At 61.1% G+C, this 14,582-nt stretch overlaps 2 protein-coding genes across 5 annotated transcripts in view; both read left to right on the plus strand.

The window, feature by feature from the left end:
* The window catches only part of NAP1L4 (nucleosome assembly protein 1 like 4), a 93,929-nt gene that overhangs the window by 73,954 nt on the left and 5,393 nt on the right, over window positions 1-14,582 (plus strand). The window contains exon 14 of one of the 4 annotated variants that reach the window (XM_055079964.1): window positions 6,616-6,642. The exons of 2 other annotated variants lie outside the window; for them this stretch is intronic. In XM_055079964.1, the coding sequence (XP_054935939.1) occupies window positions 6,616-6,627 (12 nt within the window). In that variant the 3' untranslated portion in view covers window positions 6,628-6,642. Of the gene's footprint in view, window positions 1-6,307; window positions 6,359-6,615; window positions 6,643-14,582 lie in introns of those variants that run through there. One more of the 4 variants, XM_055079963.1, reaches the window with a different exon arrangement.
* Window positions 12,755-13,891, plus strand: PHLDA2 (pleckstrin homology like domain family A member 2). Its single transcript, XM_024133284.3, has 2 exons — window positions 12,755-13,233; window positions 13,505-13,891. Exon 1 carries the CDS (start codon window positions 12,827-12,829, stop codon window positions 13,220-13,222), a length of 396 nt encoding a protein of 131 aa, XP_023989052.1. The 5' UTR covers window positions 12,755-12,826; the 3' UTR covers window positions 13,223-13,233; window positions 13,505-13,891.

Raw genomic sequence — 14,582 nt, forward strand, 5'->3', positions numbered from 1 at the left:
GTGCCCCCCCCCACAGCCGTGCGCTGGGGCTCTGACCCCACAGCCACGCACCCTCTTGTTGGACCCTCCGGCGCCTCGGAGTGCCCTGTCTCACCCTGGACGCTCACAGGCTCCAGGGCTCCATCAGTCCTTGCCACTTGTGCTGGAAGGTCACAGAGCGGTCCAGTAGGTTTGCCCGCAGCCGTCAGCCCGGAGGCAGCAGGATGGTGGCACTCCTGGTGGCCGGCTCTGCCTGGGAGCTACAGCTTCCTGGGGCCCAGGCTGCTGTCGCCACGGGACTGCAGCACTGCCTACCTGCTTGGCCTCCGTCCCCAGTGAGCCTCTGGACTGCCCCAAGCTGGGGAGGGCTTTGATGGCCAGGCCTCCCCAGCCCTGCTTCGGGGCCCCCTCTGGGCCTGCCCTTCACAATGCTCGTGAGGGGCCACCTCCCCTCCCGTGGCCTTTGCTACCCCTGCCCGCCCCCCTCCCTGGGTTACTCTCCCCAGGCCACCCTTGTTCTGTCGCAGGCCATAGGGCCTGGTTCGATGCCTCTCCCACAGGGCCTGGGTTTCGTCTGTCACACACGCTCAAAACCAAAGGGCCGGGACTTCCCTGGTGGCGCAGTGGTTAAGAGTCCTCCTGCCAGTGCAGGGGACACGGGTTCGAGCCCTGGTCCAGGAAGATCCCACATGCCGCGGAGCAACTAAGCCCGTGCGCCACAGCTGCTGAGCCTGCGCTCTAGAGCCCGCGAGCCACAACCGCCGAGCCCTCGTGGCACGACTGCTGAGCCCGCGCGCCTCGAGCCCGCGCTCCGCAGCAAGAGAAGCCACCGCAGTGAGGAGCCCGCGCACCGCAACGAAGAGTAGCCCCCGCTCACCGCAACTAGAGAAAGCCTGCGCACGGCAATGAAGAGCCAACGCAGCCAAAAATAAATTTATTTTTAAAAAAACCAACAAACCAGGGACTGACTCCGGGCCCGGCTGCCGTTCTGAGTTCCCCCATCTGCCAGCCTAGGCACCCTGACTTCCGGGCGGCGCGTGGCCCTGTGCCCCGGCCTTGGGGAGCAGGAGCTCCCTGCCTAAAGGTGAGGTGACAGCAGTGGTCTGTACCCCACGTGGGCTAATCCTTGGCCACAGGAGCCCAGCAGCATGGGGCTCTCGAGAGCATCACCTGAGCGGGGCCTTCGGTGACGTATCTCTGACTTCCAAGCCTTCCGCACCACGCGGTGACCGCGGCTGCCTGGGGGCGGGCCTGGGGGTGGGCCTGGGGCCGCCCGGGGCGCCGTCGGGGTTGCATGCCCGCTGTCAAGCTCATCAGAGTCCCTCACGCGGGGACGTTTGGGTGTATGTATGTAAATTATACTTTAGTGAGGCTGATTTTTCAAAAGCCCCACAAGTTGGGGAGATTCCACTTAAAACTCTGGTTTTCCCCTTTAGGAGTTGGGAGTTGTGGCACCTAGGGCCTGGGATGGTGACAAAGCCTCCCAGGCCCCTCCGCCCCCGGCGGCCAGCCTGCTCTGCTGGTCCATGGCTCCCACTTGGGGCAGGGGCCAAGCAGAGACCCGACCCTCCCTTCCAGGGCCCCGCAGTCCCCCGCAGGCCCAAGGGCTCCCTTCTTTTTGTAAAAATTTATTTATGTATTTATTTTTGGCTGTCTTGGGTCTTGGTTGCTGTGAGGGCTATTCTCTAGTTGCAGCGAGCAGGGGCCGCTCTTGTGCGCGGGCTTCTCATTGCGGTGGCTTCTCTTGTTGCGGAGCACAGGCTCTAGGCGCGCAGGCTTCAGTAGTTGTGGCATGTGGGCTGAGTAGTTGTCAGAGACCCGACCCTCCCTTCCAGGGCCCCGCAGTCCCCCGCAGGCCCAAGGGCTCCCTTCTTTTTGTAAAAATTTATTTATGTATTTATTTTTGGCTGTCTTGGGTCTTGGTTGCTGTGAGGGCTATTCTCTAGTTGCAGCGAGCAGGGGCCGCTCTTGTGCGCGGGCTTCTCATTGCGGTGGCTTCTCTTGTTGCGGAGCACAGGCTCTAGGCGCGCAGGCTTCAGTAGTTGTGGCATGTGGGCTCAGTAGTTGTGGCTCGCGGGCTCTAGAGCGCAGGCTCAGTAGCTGTGGCGCACGGGCTTAGTTGCTCCGCGGCATGTGGGATCTTCCCGGACCAGGGCTCGAACCCGCATCCCCTGCATTGGCAGGCGGACTCTCAACCACTGAGCCACCAGGGAAGCCCAAGGGCTCCCTTCTTTAAGCCCAGGCTGTCATGGTCCAAGCTGGGCTTCTGCTCCCTGAGCGCTTTTGCGGGGGCCGCGGGGGGTGGGGGTGGGGGTTCCCTCCAAGCCTTGCCCCAGAGGTGGGCAGCTGGGCTGTCTTGGTAGTGCTGCTGACCTCTGACCTGCCCTCTGCTCAGACTGTCTCCTCCATCCCTCCCAGCCCCACCCCCCCACCCCCCCGCTTCTGAGTTCTCAGTGGGCCGGGCAACGCTGGGTGGGCTGCAGAGGCCCGGTGGGAGAGGGGCCACCTCCAGCTGCACCCTGAGGGAGCCCCTGGCCGCCAACCAAGACCCTGGTTGCAGCAGGGGCCGTCTCGGGGGCTGGGGCCCTGCTGGAAGGCACTGTCCCAAGCGTGGGTGGCCCCCGGCTCCCTGCCAGTGGCCTGCCCGGCGCAGCCACACCTGGACTTTTGGCCCCTGCTTCCGAGTCCTTCCAAGCAGCTTCCTTCCTGTGGAGGCGGACACGTCCTCCCAGCCCCAAGCTCAGAGGGCAGAGCCCCGTGGAGGGCGGGAGCCCATGACCTCAAACCCAGCCATTCAGGCCCTCGACAGCAGGACCTCAGGATCCCTCCCTGGCCCTGGCTGAGCTTTCGGTGCCTCTGAACTTGGTGTGATTCTCCGGGCACCTTGTCTACCTGGGATCCGCCTCCCAGCCTCAGAGCCTGGGACCCTCTGTCTGTGGATTCCCACTGGGCACTGACCCTGCAGACCCCCTTCAGCCCTGCCTCCTCAGGCCTCCGGGAGGGTGAGGCCAAGTCACGTTGGTATGCGTGGGTGGAGCCCCTGCCCGCCCCGAGGTGTCACCACCCGGCCAGTCACTGAGCCAGCCTGGCCACGCAGACTCAGCTCAAGGGCGGTGGCCGGATGTGACTTTCCATGGCAACGTAACAGGCCTGGCCTGGCCCGGCCCAGCTGGGCTCCGGGCTCGGGCTCGGGGGGTCTGTGGGCCTTGCCCAGGCCCAGGAGGACAGGGGCAGGAGACCCCACAGACACACCCTCTGCGGGCTCTTCCCGCTCGGGCTGGGGGCTTTCTCCAGGGCTCCTCTGCAAGTCTGGGGGTGTCCACCAAGCCTCGGCCTCCCCAGCTCATGCCTCTGGGCTGTGAGGAGGACCATCACTTGCCACCCTGGGCATACGGGAGAGGAAGCCCAGCGTGTGAGGCCAGAGCCGCCCTCCTACTCAGACTCCGGGCACGGGCAGGGCTGCCCGCACCACCTCCCCAGTGCCTTCCAGTTAGGAGCTCTGGGCCTCAGCGAGCCTGGAGCGTGTGTCTCGGGGGACGGGCAGGCACTGGGCCAGCGTAGTCTGGGCTCTTCTGCCTTGGCCCCGTTTTTGGCAGGGGGCTGGAAGGTCCCAGCAGAGCTCCTGGAGCTGCCCTCCCAGGGACCAGGACCCTGGCCTCCTGAGGAGGAGGAGAACCAAGCAGAGGACGGGGCCCAGCCCCCCAGGCTGTGACCCTGTGTGACCTGGAGAGGTCACCTTTCCCAGCTCTGCAGTGGAAGTGGGGGAGGGGACCGTGAGAGGCACCCCCAGGCCCGGTCCGTGGGGTCCCGTCACAGGGCAGGGCTGAGGGGCTCCAAGGAGGATGGGAGGAGACTGGACCTGAGGAAGGGGCTGGGCCGGGGGCTTTCCTCGGGCTTTCAGCACAGCCTGTCTGATCTCCAGAACTGGAAGGTGAGAGATCTGTGTTCTTCACGGTGTGGGGTCGTTTGTTATTAGTAGCCCCAGAACACTCATGCAGATGGCCACAGGCAGCCGGGCTAGAGGCTGGGACAGGAGTTGCACCGGCGGGCAGGTGGTGGTACAGAAGCGGGAGGGTGGACTTCAGGAGTCAGGGAGGAGAGTGCCCGGCCTCTGGCCTGCAAAGTGGGAGGCACAAGGGGACACCGTTTAGAGCATGAGATACGTGGGGTGGTGTGTAGGGGGGCCCGGGGACCCTGGGCCAGGACGCCGGCCCCTCAGCATCTCATGGGTGGGGGGCCAGGGTGGGGCTGGCGGATGGGAGGGGCCACGGGCAGAGACCAGCCCCGAGACTGTGGTGCCTGGTGAGGGGCTGATTGTCCAAAGAAAGCACAGTCTCTACCCAGAGGAGGGGCCGAGGGGACCCCCTGCCCAGGTCCCACCGGCTCAGGCCCCTCTGAACATCCCAAACCTGCTCTCCTGGCCTCTGGCTCCCCTCCTGGCCAGGAAGTGCTTCCATCTGGATTTCCAGACATCCGAGGAGCTCCGTCTCCTTGTCTGTGCCTGGGGAAACCAGGTGATGTGGAGAACTCCTACTCATGCTTGAAAACCCAGCTCAGAGCTCACCGGTGGTCCCTGGGAAGCCTGGACCTCACCACCCACGGTCAGCTAACAACCCCATCACTCTTGTCTGGTCCTCATCTGCCATCAGACTGGGCTGCAGGTCCAGAGGAGGGTGAGAAGGTGTGGATGGGAGGGCGGGGCAGGCTCGGCACCAGACTCCCTGGGGGCTGTATCAGTGTCCTGGGGCTGCTGTAACAACTGACCACAAACTGGGTGGCTTAAAACAAACAGAAACTTACACTTTTACGGTTCTGGAGGCCAGAAATCCAAAATCAAGGTGTTGGCAGGGCCACGCTCCCTCCAGCAGCTCTAGGGAAGGATCCTCCTGCCCCTTCCAGCTTCTGGGCCTCCAGGCATCTCTGGGCTGTGGCCGCGTCCCTCCAGCTTCTCTGTTGTCACGTGGCCTCCTCTTCTCCTGTGTCTCTGATGAGGACACGTGTGCTGGCGTCCAGGCTCCTCGATAATCCAGGAGCAACTCCTCTTCTCAAGGTCATGAATTTAATCGCATCTTTTGCCATATAAGGTCATCACCTCCCTCCATCTCCAGAACTTTCCATCTTCCCAAACTGACGCTCTGTCCCCATTAAACACTCACGCCCCTCCCCTCCCCTCCCCCAGCCCCCACTGTGTGCCTCCTGTCTCTGTGAATGACAACTCTGGGGGCCTCATGTGGGTGGGACCCTTTTCACTCTTTTACTGTATAAGGCCACGTTCACAGGTTCTGGGATGAAGACGGACACATCTGTTGGGGGAGGGCCACCGTCACCCCCTACAGAAGCTTTTCAGACAGACGCAAGCATGTGAAGAGCAAAGACGGCAGACACGTGGGGCTCAGAGAAATGCCTGTGGAGACCGGCCCCCAGTTTGGGCCACAATTGGTAATACAGAGCATCCATTGTTAGGCCAGCTTTGGGAAAACGGGCACCTTGTCAGGAGGGCTGTAAATTGGTTGGCAGGCAATCTTGTCAGAGTTGTGACATGTTTAACTCAGCAATTCATGTCCTCCCAACTGTCCTGGTGAAACCCTGCACATATGGGTATGGTCAGCGGCACACAGACACTCCGGCAACGTTGCTCACGGGAACTGCAGCCTGAGGCCCAGCACAGGAGGTGATTAGATGACAGAGTGTGGCCGGTGGAAGGGAGGCGGACTCATGGGGGACACCCACGACCTAGAAGAAAATAAGACCTGGCTCCCTTTCTATCAAACAGATTAGAAATGCAAGCTTGTGTCTGTGCAGACATGGATGTTCACATTTTCTAAGTTGTGCTAGAATACACATTACATACAATTTAGCATCTTAACCATTTCTAGCAGCTTAGCCAGCTCAGTGGCATTAAGTTCATTCACGATATTGTACGGCCATCCCCACCATCCATCTCCAGAACTTTCCACCTTCCCAAACTGACACTCTGTTCCCCATGAAACACTCACTCCCCTCCCCTCCCCTGCCCCAACCCCTGGCCCCCAACGTCCTGCTTCCTGTCTCTATGGATGTGACTCCTCCAGGGACCTCGTGTGAGTGGAATCAGACAGGATTTGTCCTCCTATGTCTGGCTTATTTCACTGAGCGTAACGTCCCCAGGGCTCTCCACATTGTAGCCTGTGTCACGATTTCCTTCCTTTGTAAGGCTGAGTAATAACTCCATTGTGTACATGGACCACGTTTTGTGTATCCGTTCATGGATGGGCACGTGCTTCCACCTTTGGCTGCTGTGAACACAGATGTGCAACCATCTCTTCAAGTCTCTGCTTACTTCTTTTAGGGACAGACCTGGATGTGGAGTTGCTGGATCACATGATAATGCTATTCTTAATTGTTTGAGGAAACGCCAGTGCGTTTTTTTATTGGGTTGACCAAAAAGTTCCTTTGGTTTTTAAGTAAAAACACATTTTTTCATTTTCACCAAGAACTTTATTGAACAACATATTCACCGTTTCGTTCCATTACCTTCTGCCGTTTTTCAGGCAACTTCATAATTCCATCTTCCCAAAACTTTTTATCTTTTTGAGCAAAGAACTATTCCAGGTGCCTTTTACAGTCTTCCAATGAATTGAAATTTTTTCCATTAAGGGAATTTTGTAAAGACCGAAGTAAATGGAAATCCGAAGTTGCAATGTCTGGTGAATAAAGCGGATGAATCAGAACTTCCCAGCCAAGTTGTAACAGTTTTTGCCTGGTCATCAAAAGAAACATGCGGTCTTGTGTTATCCTGATGGAAGATTATGCGTTTTCTGCTAATTCTGGACTCTTTTCGTCCAGTGCTTGGGACACTTTTCATCTATTGAGAGCGGTACTTGTTGGAATTAATCGTTTGGCGTTCTGCAAGGAGCTCATAATAGAGGACTCCCTTCCAATCCCACCCTATACACAACATCACCTTCTTTGGATGAAGACCCGCCTTTGCTGTGGTTGGTGGTGGTTCGCTTGCCCCACGATCTCTTCCGTTCCACGTTATTGTACAGTATCCACTTTTCATCGCCCGTCACAATTTGTTTTAAAAACGGAACGTTTTCGTTACGTTTATGTAGAGAATTGCATGCGGAAATATGGTCAAGAAGGTTTTCCTCGCTTAACTTACGAGGAACCCAAACATCAAAGCGATTCACATAACCAAGCTGGTGCAGATGATTTTCAGCACTTGATTTGGGTATTTTGAGTATGTCGGCATATTTTGAGTATGTCGGCTATCTCCCGCGTGGTATAACATTGATTTGTTCTAAATTAATGTCTCGATGTGATCGCTCTCAACTTCAACTGGTCTACCTGAGCGTGGAGCATCGTCCAGCGAGAAATCTCCAGCACAGAACTTCACAGACCACTTCTGACACGTTCGATCAGTCACAGCACCGTCTCCATACACTGCACAAATCATTTTATGCCTTTCAGTTGCGTTTTTACCTTTCTTGAAATAATAAAGCATAATATGCCGAAAATGGTGTTTTTCTTCCATCTTCAGTATTCAAATGGCTACAGAAAAATTCACCAATTTTGATGTTGTTTTAAATGCACGCTGATATGATAGCTGTCACGATACAACCTAACAAAATTGTTTTGAATGCAGTTAAAGACAACTAAGCGCTACTAGAGCCATCTTACGGAAAAAAACGAACATTTTGGCCAACCCAATAAAAAGGATCAAAGGTCACTTAACCGCATCAAGAGTGGACCCGAGGTGGGGTCGGGAGAGAGGAGGGCTCAGAACTTTGAAATTACTTCAGCCATTTTTTACTTTTTATGTCAACAATTGGGAACTATTTTGGTAAATGTTTAAAGTAGTAAAGAACTTGATTACAATACACATGACAGGGACTTCCGTGGCGGGCCAGTGGTTAAGACTCCGTGCTTCCACTGCAGGGGGCACGGGTTCGATCCCTGGTTGGGGAACTAAGATCCCACATGCTGTGCAGCACGGCCTAAATAAGTAAATAAATAAATCTTTAAGAAAAAAAAAATACACATGACCAAAAAGAGAAAAAAAAATACACATGACAGGGTCCCACCCCAGACCTGCTGCACAGACTCTGGGGTCGGTGGGCGGGAGCGAGATGTCCTACCTGTCCTGTGATGACGCAGCCCGGGCAGCTGCAAGGGCTGAGCACCGTCCAGAGGGTGGCGGCCATGCCTTGCCCTCTCACCCTCCCTCCTTTCCTGTATTTTGTTCATACATTCATCCGAGGTTCCAGAAAGGTCCCTTGTCCCCGTGAACCAGGCCCTGGGCAGTCTCTGCTGAGTGACAGGAATGACAGCTGGCTCCCCTACCCCCTCCGCATTCTGTGACGATGGGAGAGGCCCCTCCTCTCAGCTCCCCCAGGCCTGGACCAGCCTGGCCCTGTCCCGGCCACCAGACCCCCCCCCCACCCCGCCCCGAGGTGTTCTGGTTTCACAGACAAGCAGACAGTCTCCACCAACATCAGTTGCTCTGAGCAGAGAGCTGGGTCTCTTGGACAGGGAGGTAGATGCTTTTTAGGTCCACTCATTTCCAAAAACACTTCGCGAGTGCCTGGGCTGGGCCCTGAGGGCCTCAGAGACTAAGACCTTGTCACTGCATTTTAGGAGCTGGTAGTGACTTCTGAGCAGGGTACTGAGGGGTGAATGGGAGCTTGCCAGGACCCAAGGAGGGGAAAGGTGCTCTGGGTAGCGTGTCACTGTTTCTCATTCGATCCCCAGCGCCTGGCGAGGTGGGGCCTGCCTGTTGGACTCCAGCCCAGGGGCTCAGGGAGCCAGACAGAGGGACGAACGTGAGAGACCGAGGCTAGGCTGACAGTGAGAGCCTCAAACCAGGTGGGGACAGGCCTCGTGCCTCCCGCCCTTGGACCTCTCACTTTTCCCAGGCTGCAGCTTTGGGGAGAGGGACTGAGGGCAGGCCTGAGTCACAGGCCACGGCCAATGGGCTATGTTGGGCTCAGGTCAGGTGACATCAGGCCACTTCTCAGGTGCTGCAACTCCAGGCAGCTGGGGCCTCCCCCCGGCCCTCCCCAGGCTTGCATGGAGCAGGCAATGGAACTGCAAGACCTGGCAGCCACGTGGTTGGTGGGAGCAGGCCCGAGAGTGTGCCCCGGCAATGCCGGAAGGCTTCCTGGAAGAGGCAAGAGGAGGGGTCTTCCAGGCAGGGGAGCAGGGGACCCGTCCTCAGAGCCGTCCCTGAGCACTGCCACCCACAGGAAGAGCATGGTGCTGAGCCCCAGGCACAGGGGCTGCCGTGATGCACAGCTTCCCCATCTTCCTTTTGCCAGGCTGGTTGGGCCAGAGCCTGGAGGGCCTGGCCTCATCACCTCTGGGGAAATGACCTCACTCGGGGAGTTTCGAAGAGGTGCCCTCTCTCTACCCCAGCTGCCTGACATCCTCACCCAGCTGGAAGGGATGACAGGTGTCCCCAGCCGGATGTCTGGGGACCAGTCTCTTGTCTGCCTGGTGGGACGGGGTTGGGGGGGGGTGGTCCCCTTAGGCTCCGCGTGAATCCCGGATGCGGCCCTTGGATAAATATTAGTAAACTTGGCTCCGACCTACGCTCTCTGACGCCACTGTCTCGAGGCAAGGCCCCCCGCGCTGGCCCCTCCCCGTCGGAGAAGCAGCCACCAAACATCCCCAGCCCAGAACCTGCTCAGCCCCTCAGGCAGAGGCTAGTTCCTGCCCCCAGGCTCGGGATGCAGTAGGATGAATTTGAATCCTACTGGCGGGCCGGGTGACCTCTGCTGAGCCACTTAACTTCTCTGAGAAGCCCCGCCCGTTCCTTGCGAACACCAAGAAAGCAACCCAGCGGCCCCCGCCTCATGCGGTGACCCTGAGGAAGAAAGCAGGGCCCACACAGGCCTCTCCGAGGGTGCCAGGCCCCTGGCCCTCAGGCTGGGGCTCCTCCCTCCCCAGCACCAACCCGGCCTGGCGCCCTGACGGGCCGCAGCTTGCTATGGGTGCAGCCCGCATCCGCACTGGGGGCCTCGGTCCCCTGCAGGAAGCCAGCCTGGTGGGTCCTCTGGGCTCCTAGCTATCGAATGGCTCAGGGGTGTCCCCCCGAAAGATCCTCACTAGGGTTGCAAGGTCAGCGCTTTGCTTCCTCCTCATGTTCCAGAGGGACCCTCAGACGGGCCTGCTTCAGGGATGGGGACAGGGTCCCCTCCTTGCTCTGGGTTCCTGCTGGTTTGGCCAGGCAGCTGCAGGCGGCCCACGGGCCTCTGGCTGGAGGGGTTTCCAGGCCCCCCGGGGCAGGGGCCGTAGGTGGTGAAGCTGCCTGGGGGGAATTCCCACCAGCCCATCCCCACCCTCCGGGGAGAGTGGCTCCCCACCCCTTGTGACCTGCTTTCCCAGCTCCCGCGGACGCCCACCTGTCAGACCACCCCCCCCAGGTCATTGGTCACCAACTGACTCTCCCCAGAAAGGCCTGGCCGTTGGGGACGAAGAGAGGAGCGCTGGGTGGGCAAGGCGACGCGCAGCTCACCTGGCCTCACCTGGTTTTCAAGGCCTCTCACATCCCTTCCTGTCTCTCTTGCCCCGCCCTCCCTGGGGCCTCCACTACCACGTCTGTGCAATGGGGCCGGAAGAATGCCCACCTTGGGCCTCGCTCACCTGGGCTCCTTGGGAGTCCCCCTGTGGCACCCCACCCTCCCCATGGAGACCTCCAAGCTGTCCTCTTGCCCAGCCCCAACCCCGTACTCCCCAGGGCAGGCTGGGCTTCTCCCTTCTCCCCTCTCCTCGGGGTCCTAGCACCAGCCAGGCCTACAGGCACACAGTAGGTGCTTAAGCAGTACCGAGTGTCTGTGGTTTGCCTGGCCCTGAGGTTCCAGTGACTGGCCCCCGGGTGGGGTAAACGGGCTGGTGGGCCTCGGAGGGGTCCCGGCAGAGCGCTGGACACCCAGGGGGCTCACAGTGGCTCACTAGAGGCAGCAGCCTGGCCCCTGGCCTGCCTCTCCCGTGGCCCCGGCAGCCCAGGGCCCCCTCAGGACAGAGAGCCTGCGGGAAGGTGGGTCAGCAGTCTCACCCTGCCTGATGCTGGAATCCCCTTTACCAGCTCTGCTGGGATGCCCTGTAGTGATGGGGAGCTCACCCCCTCGTAAGTCCGCCCCGTGTTGTCTTGAGGGGAGATCTGTCTCCCCACCCACCCACCCTGTGCTCCCTTCACCCTCTGGCCTGCCGCCCACGGGCCTGCCAATTCCGGCTCTGCCCCTCCCCCCAACACTGACCAGCATCCCTATATGCTCGTCCGGTGCTCCCTCCCACAGGCCAGAGTCCTGGGCACCCCTCTACCCTCTTCCACACCCCTGACGTGCCCTGGATACACAGGTGGGTGTGTCCATCCGCACAGGCCTGGCCCAAGCCACTCATCTGAGCCAGAGGTGCACCTCATTCCCCACGGTGACCCTGAAGGGCCAGGGTTGGGACTTGCCCAAGGCCGCAGAGCGGGGGCAGGTGGGGCAGGGTTGGCTCCACGGCCGGCCTGATGGGCCTGCACCCAGAAGGTCCCACGTTGGCTTTATGCTCTGCCTTCACAGTCCTGAAAATATCATTAATACTTTTTGAACCAGGGTACCTGCGTTTCCATCTTGCACCAGGAGGGGGCGTGGCTCTCACAGCCCCAACGGGCTCGTGCCCTCCTTGCTCCCCTTGCTTCGCGCCACCTGCCCAGGTCACAGCCCGGTGGGGTGTTGGAAGGTGCTGGCCCTGGAGCGGCTGGGGCCCCCATAGATTCCCTTCTGCCAGCTCCCCCCCCACCCCGCCCCGGGAACCCTGGAGGAGCCGGCGATCACTTCCTGCTCCTACTAAACCCTTTAAAGGAAGAGGGTAAATAAAAAGACTTGTCTTGCTGGCAGGGCATGACTCAGCCGCCCCCGCCCCGGCCCAGGCCGAAACCCCTTGCCCCCCACGCACCAGCGCGCTCCCCGCCCCCTCGGCTCCAGTACCTCTGGCGGGTCCGCCGGTGCGTCCTCCCTCCCCCCACGTACAGCCGCCAGGAGGGCCCAGGGAGCAGGACAGGCCCCCGGGAAGGGAGCTGGAGCGGCCCTCACACTTCCTGAACACTAAGGGGAGCTGTTCTAGCATTTTCCGTGCGTTGCCTAATCCAACAAGTGTCATTGTCCCCCATTTTACGGAAGAGAAAACTGAAGTTCAGAACACCTGCTCTCGCGGTCGGCCCGACGACCCAGGGGGAAGAGGGCAGGTCGTCCCAGGCGCGCCGGCCGGCGGGTGGCAAGATGGGAGATAAGGCCGGCTGGGGCAGGGCCACCGAAGGGTCTCCCCGGGGGCGTGGGAGGAACTGGGGCCGCGACTGCATCTGCCCCACGAGCGGCAGGGCTGGGTGTCGGGGCGCCTGGAGGGTGGGGGTCTGGACCCCGCCGTCACCGCGCCCCGGGCCGTCCCCGGCCGCGGGCGCTTCCCGCGGCTCCCCGGCAGTGAGTCATCGCGGGCAGGGCGGGCCGCAGCGCATTCCTCCGTGGGCCCGGCGTCCGGGGCGGGGTGGGGGCCATTGAGTCGCCCCACGGGGCCGCGGGGCTGGGGCGCCGGGGGAGCGGGGAAGGGGGGCGCGGGCTGCAGACAAGGGGAAGGGGGCGACCTCGGCGACCCGGGGTGGGGATGCGGCGCGCAGCCCCGGGGTGGCCAGGCTGGGGGGACCGGGGCGGGCTGGGCCCAGGAAGGGGGTGCGGGGCGTGGCCGAGAGGGGGCGTGCCCGGGGCGGGCCGGACCGAGCGCGCGGGGCGGGGCCGCTATAAAGACGGCGCCGGGACGCCGGGGCGCATTGCAGAGGCCGCCACAGCCGGAGCGCTTTCGCCTCTGCCAGCTGCACCCGGCCGACATGAAGACCCCCGGAGAGGTGTTGCGCGAGGGCGAGCTGGAGAAGCGCAGCGACAGCCTGTTCCAGCTGTGGAAGAAGAAGCGCGGCGTGCTCACCCCTGACTGCCTGAGCCTGTTCCCCACCGGCCCGGGCGCGCGCCCCAAGGAGCTGCGCTTCCACTCCATCCTCAAGGTGGACTGCGTGGAGCGCACGGGCAAGTACGTCTATTTCACCATCGTCACCACCGACCGCAAAGAGATCGACTTCCGCTGCGCGGGCGAGAGCTGCTGGAACGCGGCCATCACGCTGGCGCTCATCGACTTCCAGAACCGCCGCGCCCTGCAGGACTTCCGCAGCCGCCAGGAGCGCGCCGCGCCCGTCGGGCAGCCCGAGGCCGGGACGGCCCGCGCGCCCTGAGCGCCGCCGCGGTGAGTGCCGTCCGCCCGCCCGCCCGCTGGACGCGGTCCTCGGGGAGGATGATGTCGACCTCGGACGTCGGGGAGAGGTCCTGCCCCGTCTAGGGAACGCTGTCGAGAGGGGACTGGGGGCCTCGCCAACGCGGCGCGGCTGGGGCGCGCGGCAGGAGCCGTCGCTTGCCCCTTCCGTGTCCCGGCCTCGGGAGACCCACCGGCTGGACCCCGGCTCGCTCAGCCACGGGGCTCGGGCACAGCTCCCTGAACCTCCCCCCTCTCCCCACAGGAGCCACACACTGGACGAGTCGGTCCGGACGCGGGCCGCGCCGGCAGGAGCTCAGGGAATGCCCGGAGCTGCAGAAGCCCCGGCGGCGCCCAGCCACTGACCACGGCGAGGACAAAGGCCGGGGCTGCGTCCCTGCCCGGCAGAGAAGTACCCTCCCGTGCGGAGCCGCGGAGCCTCGCCCCCGCTGTGCGGGTGCATTAAATTATTGGACTATCCATGTATTTATTTTGATGGTATTTGTGTTAAAACCATCTGTCTTAATATATATACATATATATGTGTGTGTGTGTGTATATATATATATATATATATATATATATATATATAATCAATGTGTCCATTCCAAATAAACTACCTGACTTGTTCTCTTTTCTACCAGCCGGTGTGGTGCAGTGAGCTTCCTGCGGGAGGCGAGTGGGTGGCCCCTTCATTCAGTGTGTGTTGGTTGGGGGGAGCGGCCACCCCAGGTGTCCGAAGGGTAAGGAAATGCTCTTTGAACGAACACTTATCCGCCGGACCCTGCTCTGGAGGCGGGAAAGTGCCCTGGGGGGGGGGCCCTGACTTCCGCTCCGGGTGTGGAAGGGGGAGGACAGGGCCCGCCTTGCTCCCGAAGCCGCTCACAAAATGCCCCCGTGAGGTCATCACGCCTCCCCCATCTGAGCTGCTCCGGCACTCGGTGGGGTAGCCAACCCTAGCTGCCCCCACCCGCCCAGCCCCCTGAAAGGAAGCCTTCAGGCCTCTGGCTGCCCACCGGCCGCGCTCCTGTTAACCCCACCCTGCCGGCCAGTGCCTGACGTGTGGGGCCAGCAAGGTGGGCAGTGCTTCTGGGCCAACGGGAGACAGGCCTGCGCCATTTCTGCCGGCGTGGCAGGAGGCTGAGGCCGCCGAGTGGCCCAGGATGTGACATCAGGATGGGGAGGCGTGAGGTTCTGACAAGCGGGCAGCTTCTGCCCTTCCTGCCCGCTGGGATCCTGTGCGTCCAGGGTTGCCCCCAAAGCCCCGGGCTCCGAGGGGAGGTGTGCCCCTCCCCCCGGAAGGGCTGTGGGTGATGAAGAAGCCTAGGATGGAAGAAAGGGAA

This window comes from Physeter macrocephalus, chromosome 18, assembly GCF_002837175.3.
Source record: "Physeter macrocephalus isolate SW-GA chromosome 18, ASM283717v5, whole genome shotgun sequence".
Taxonomy (NCBI): Eukaryota; Metazoa; Chordata; class Mammalia; order Artiodactyla; family Physeteridae; genus Physeter; species Physeter macrocephalus.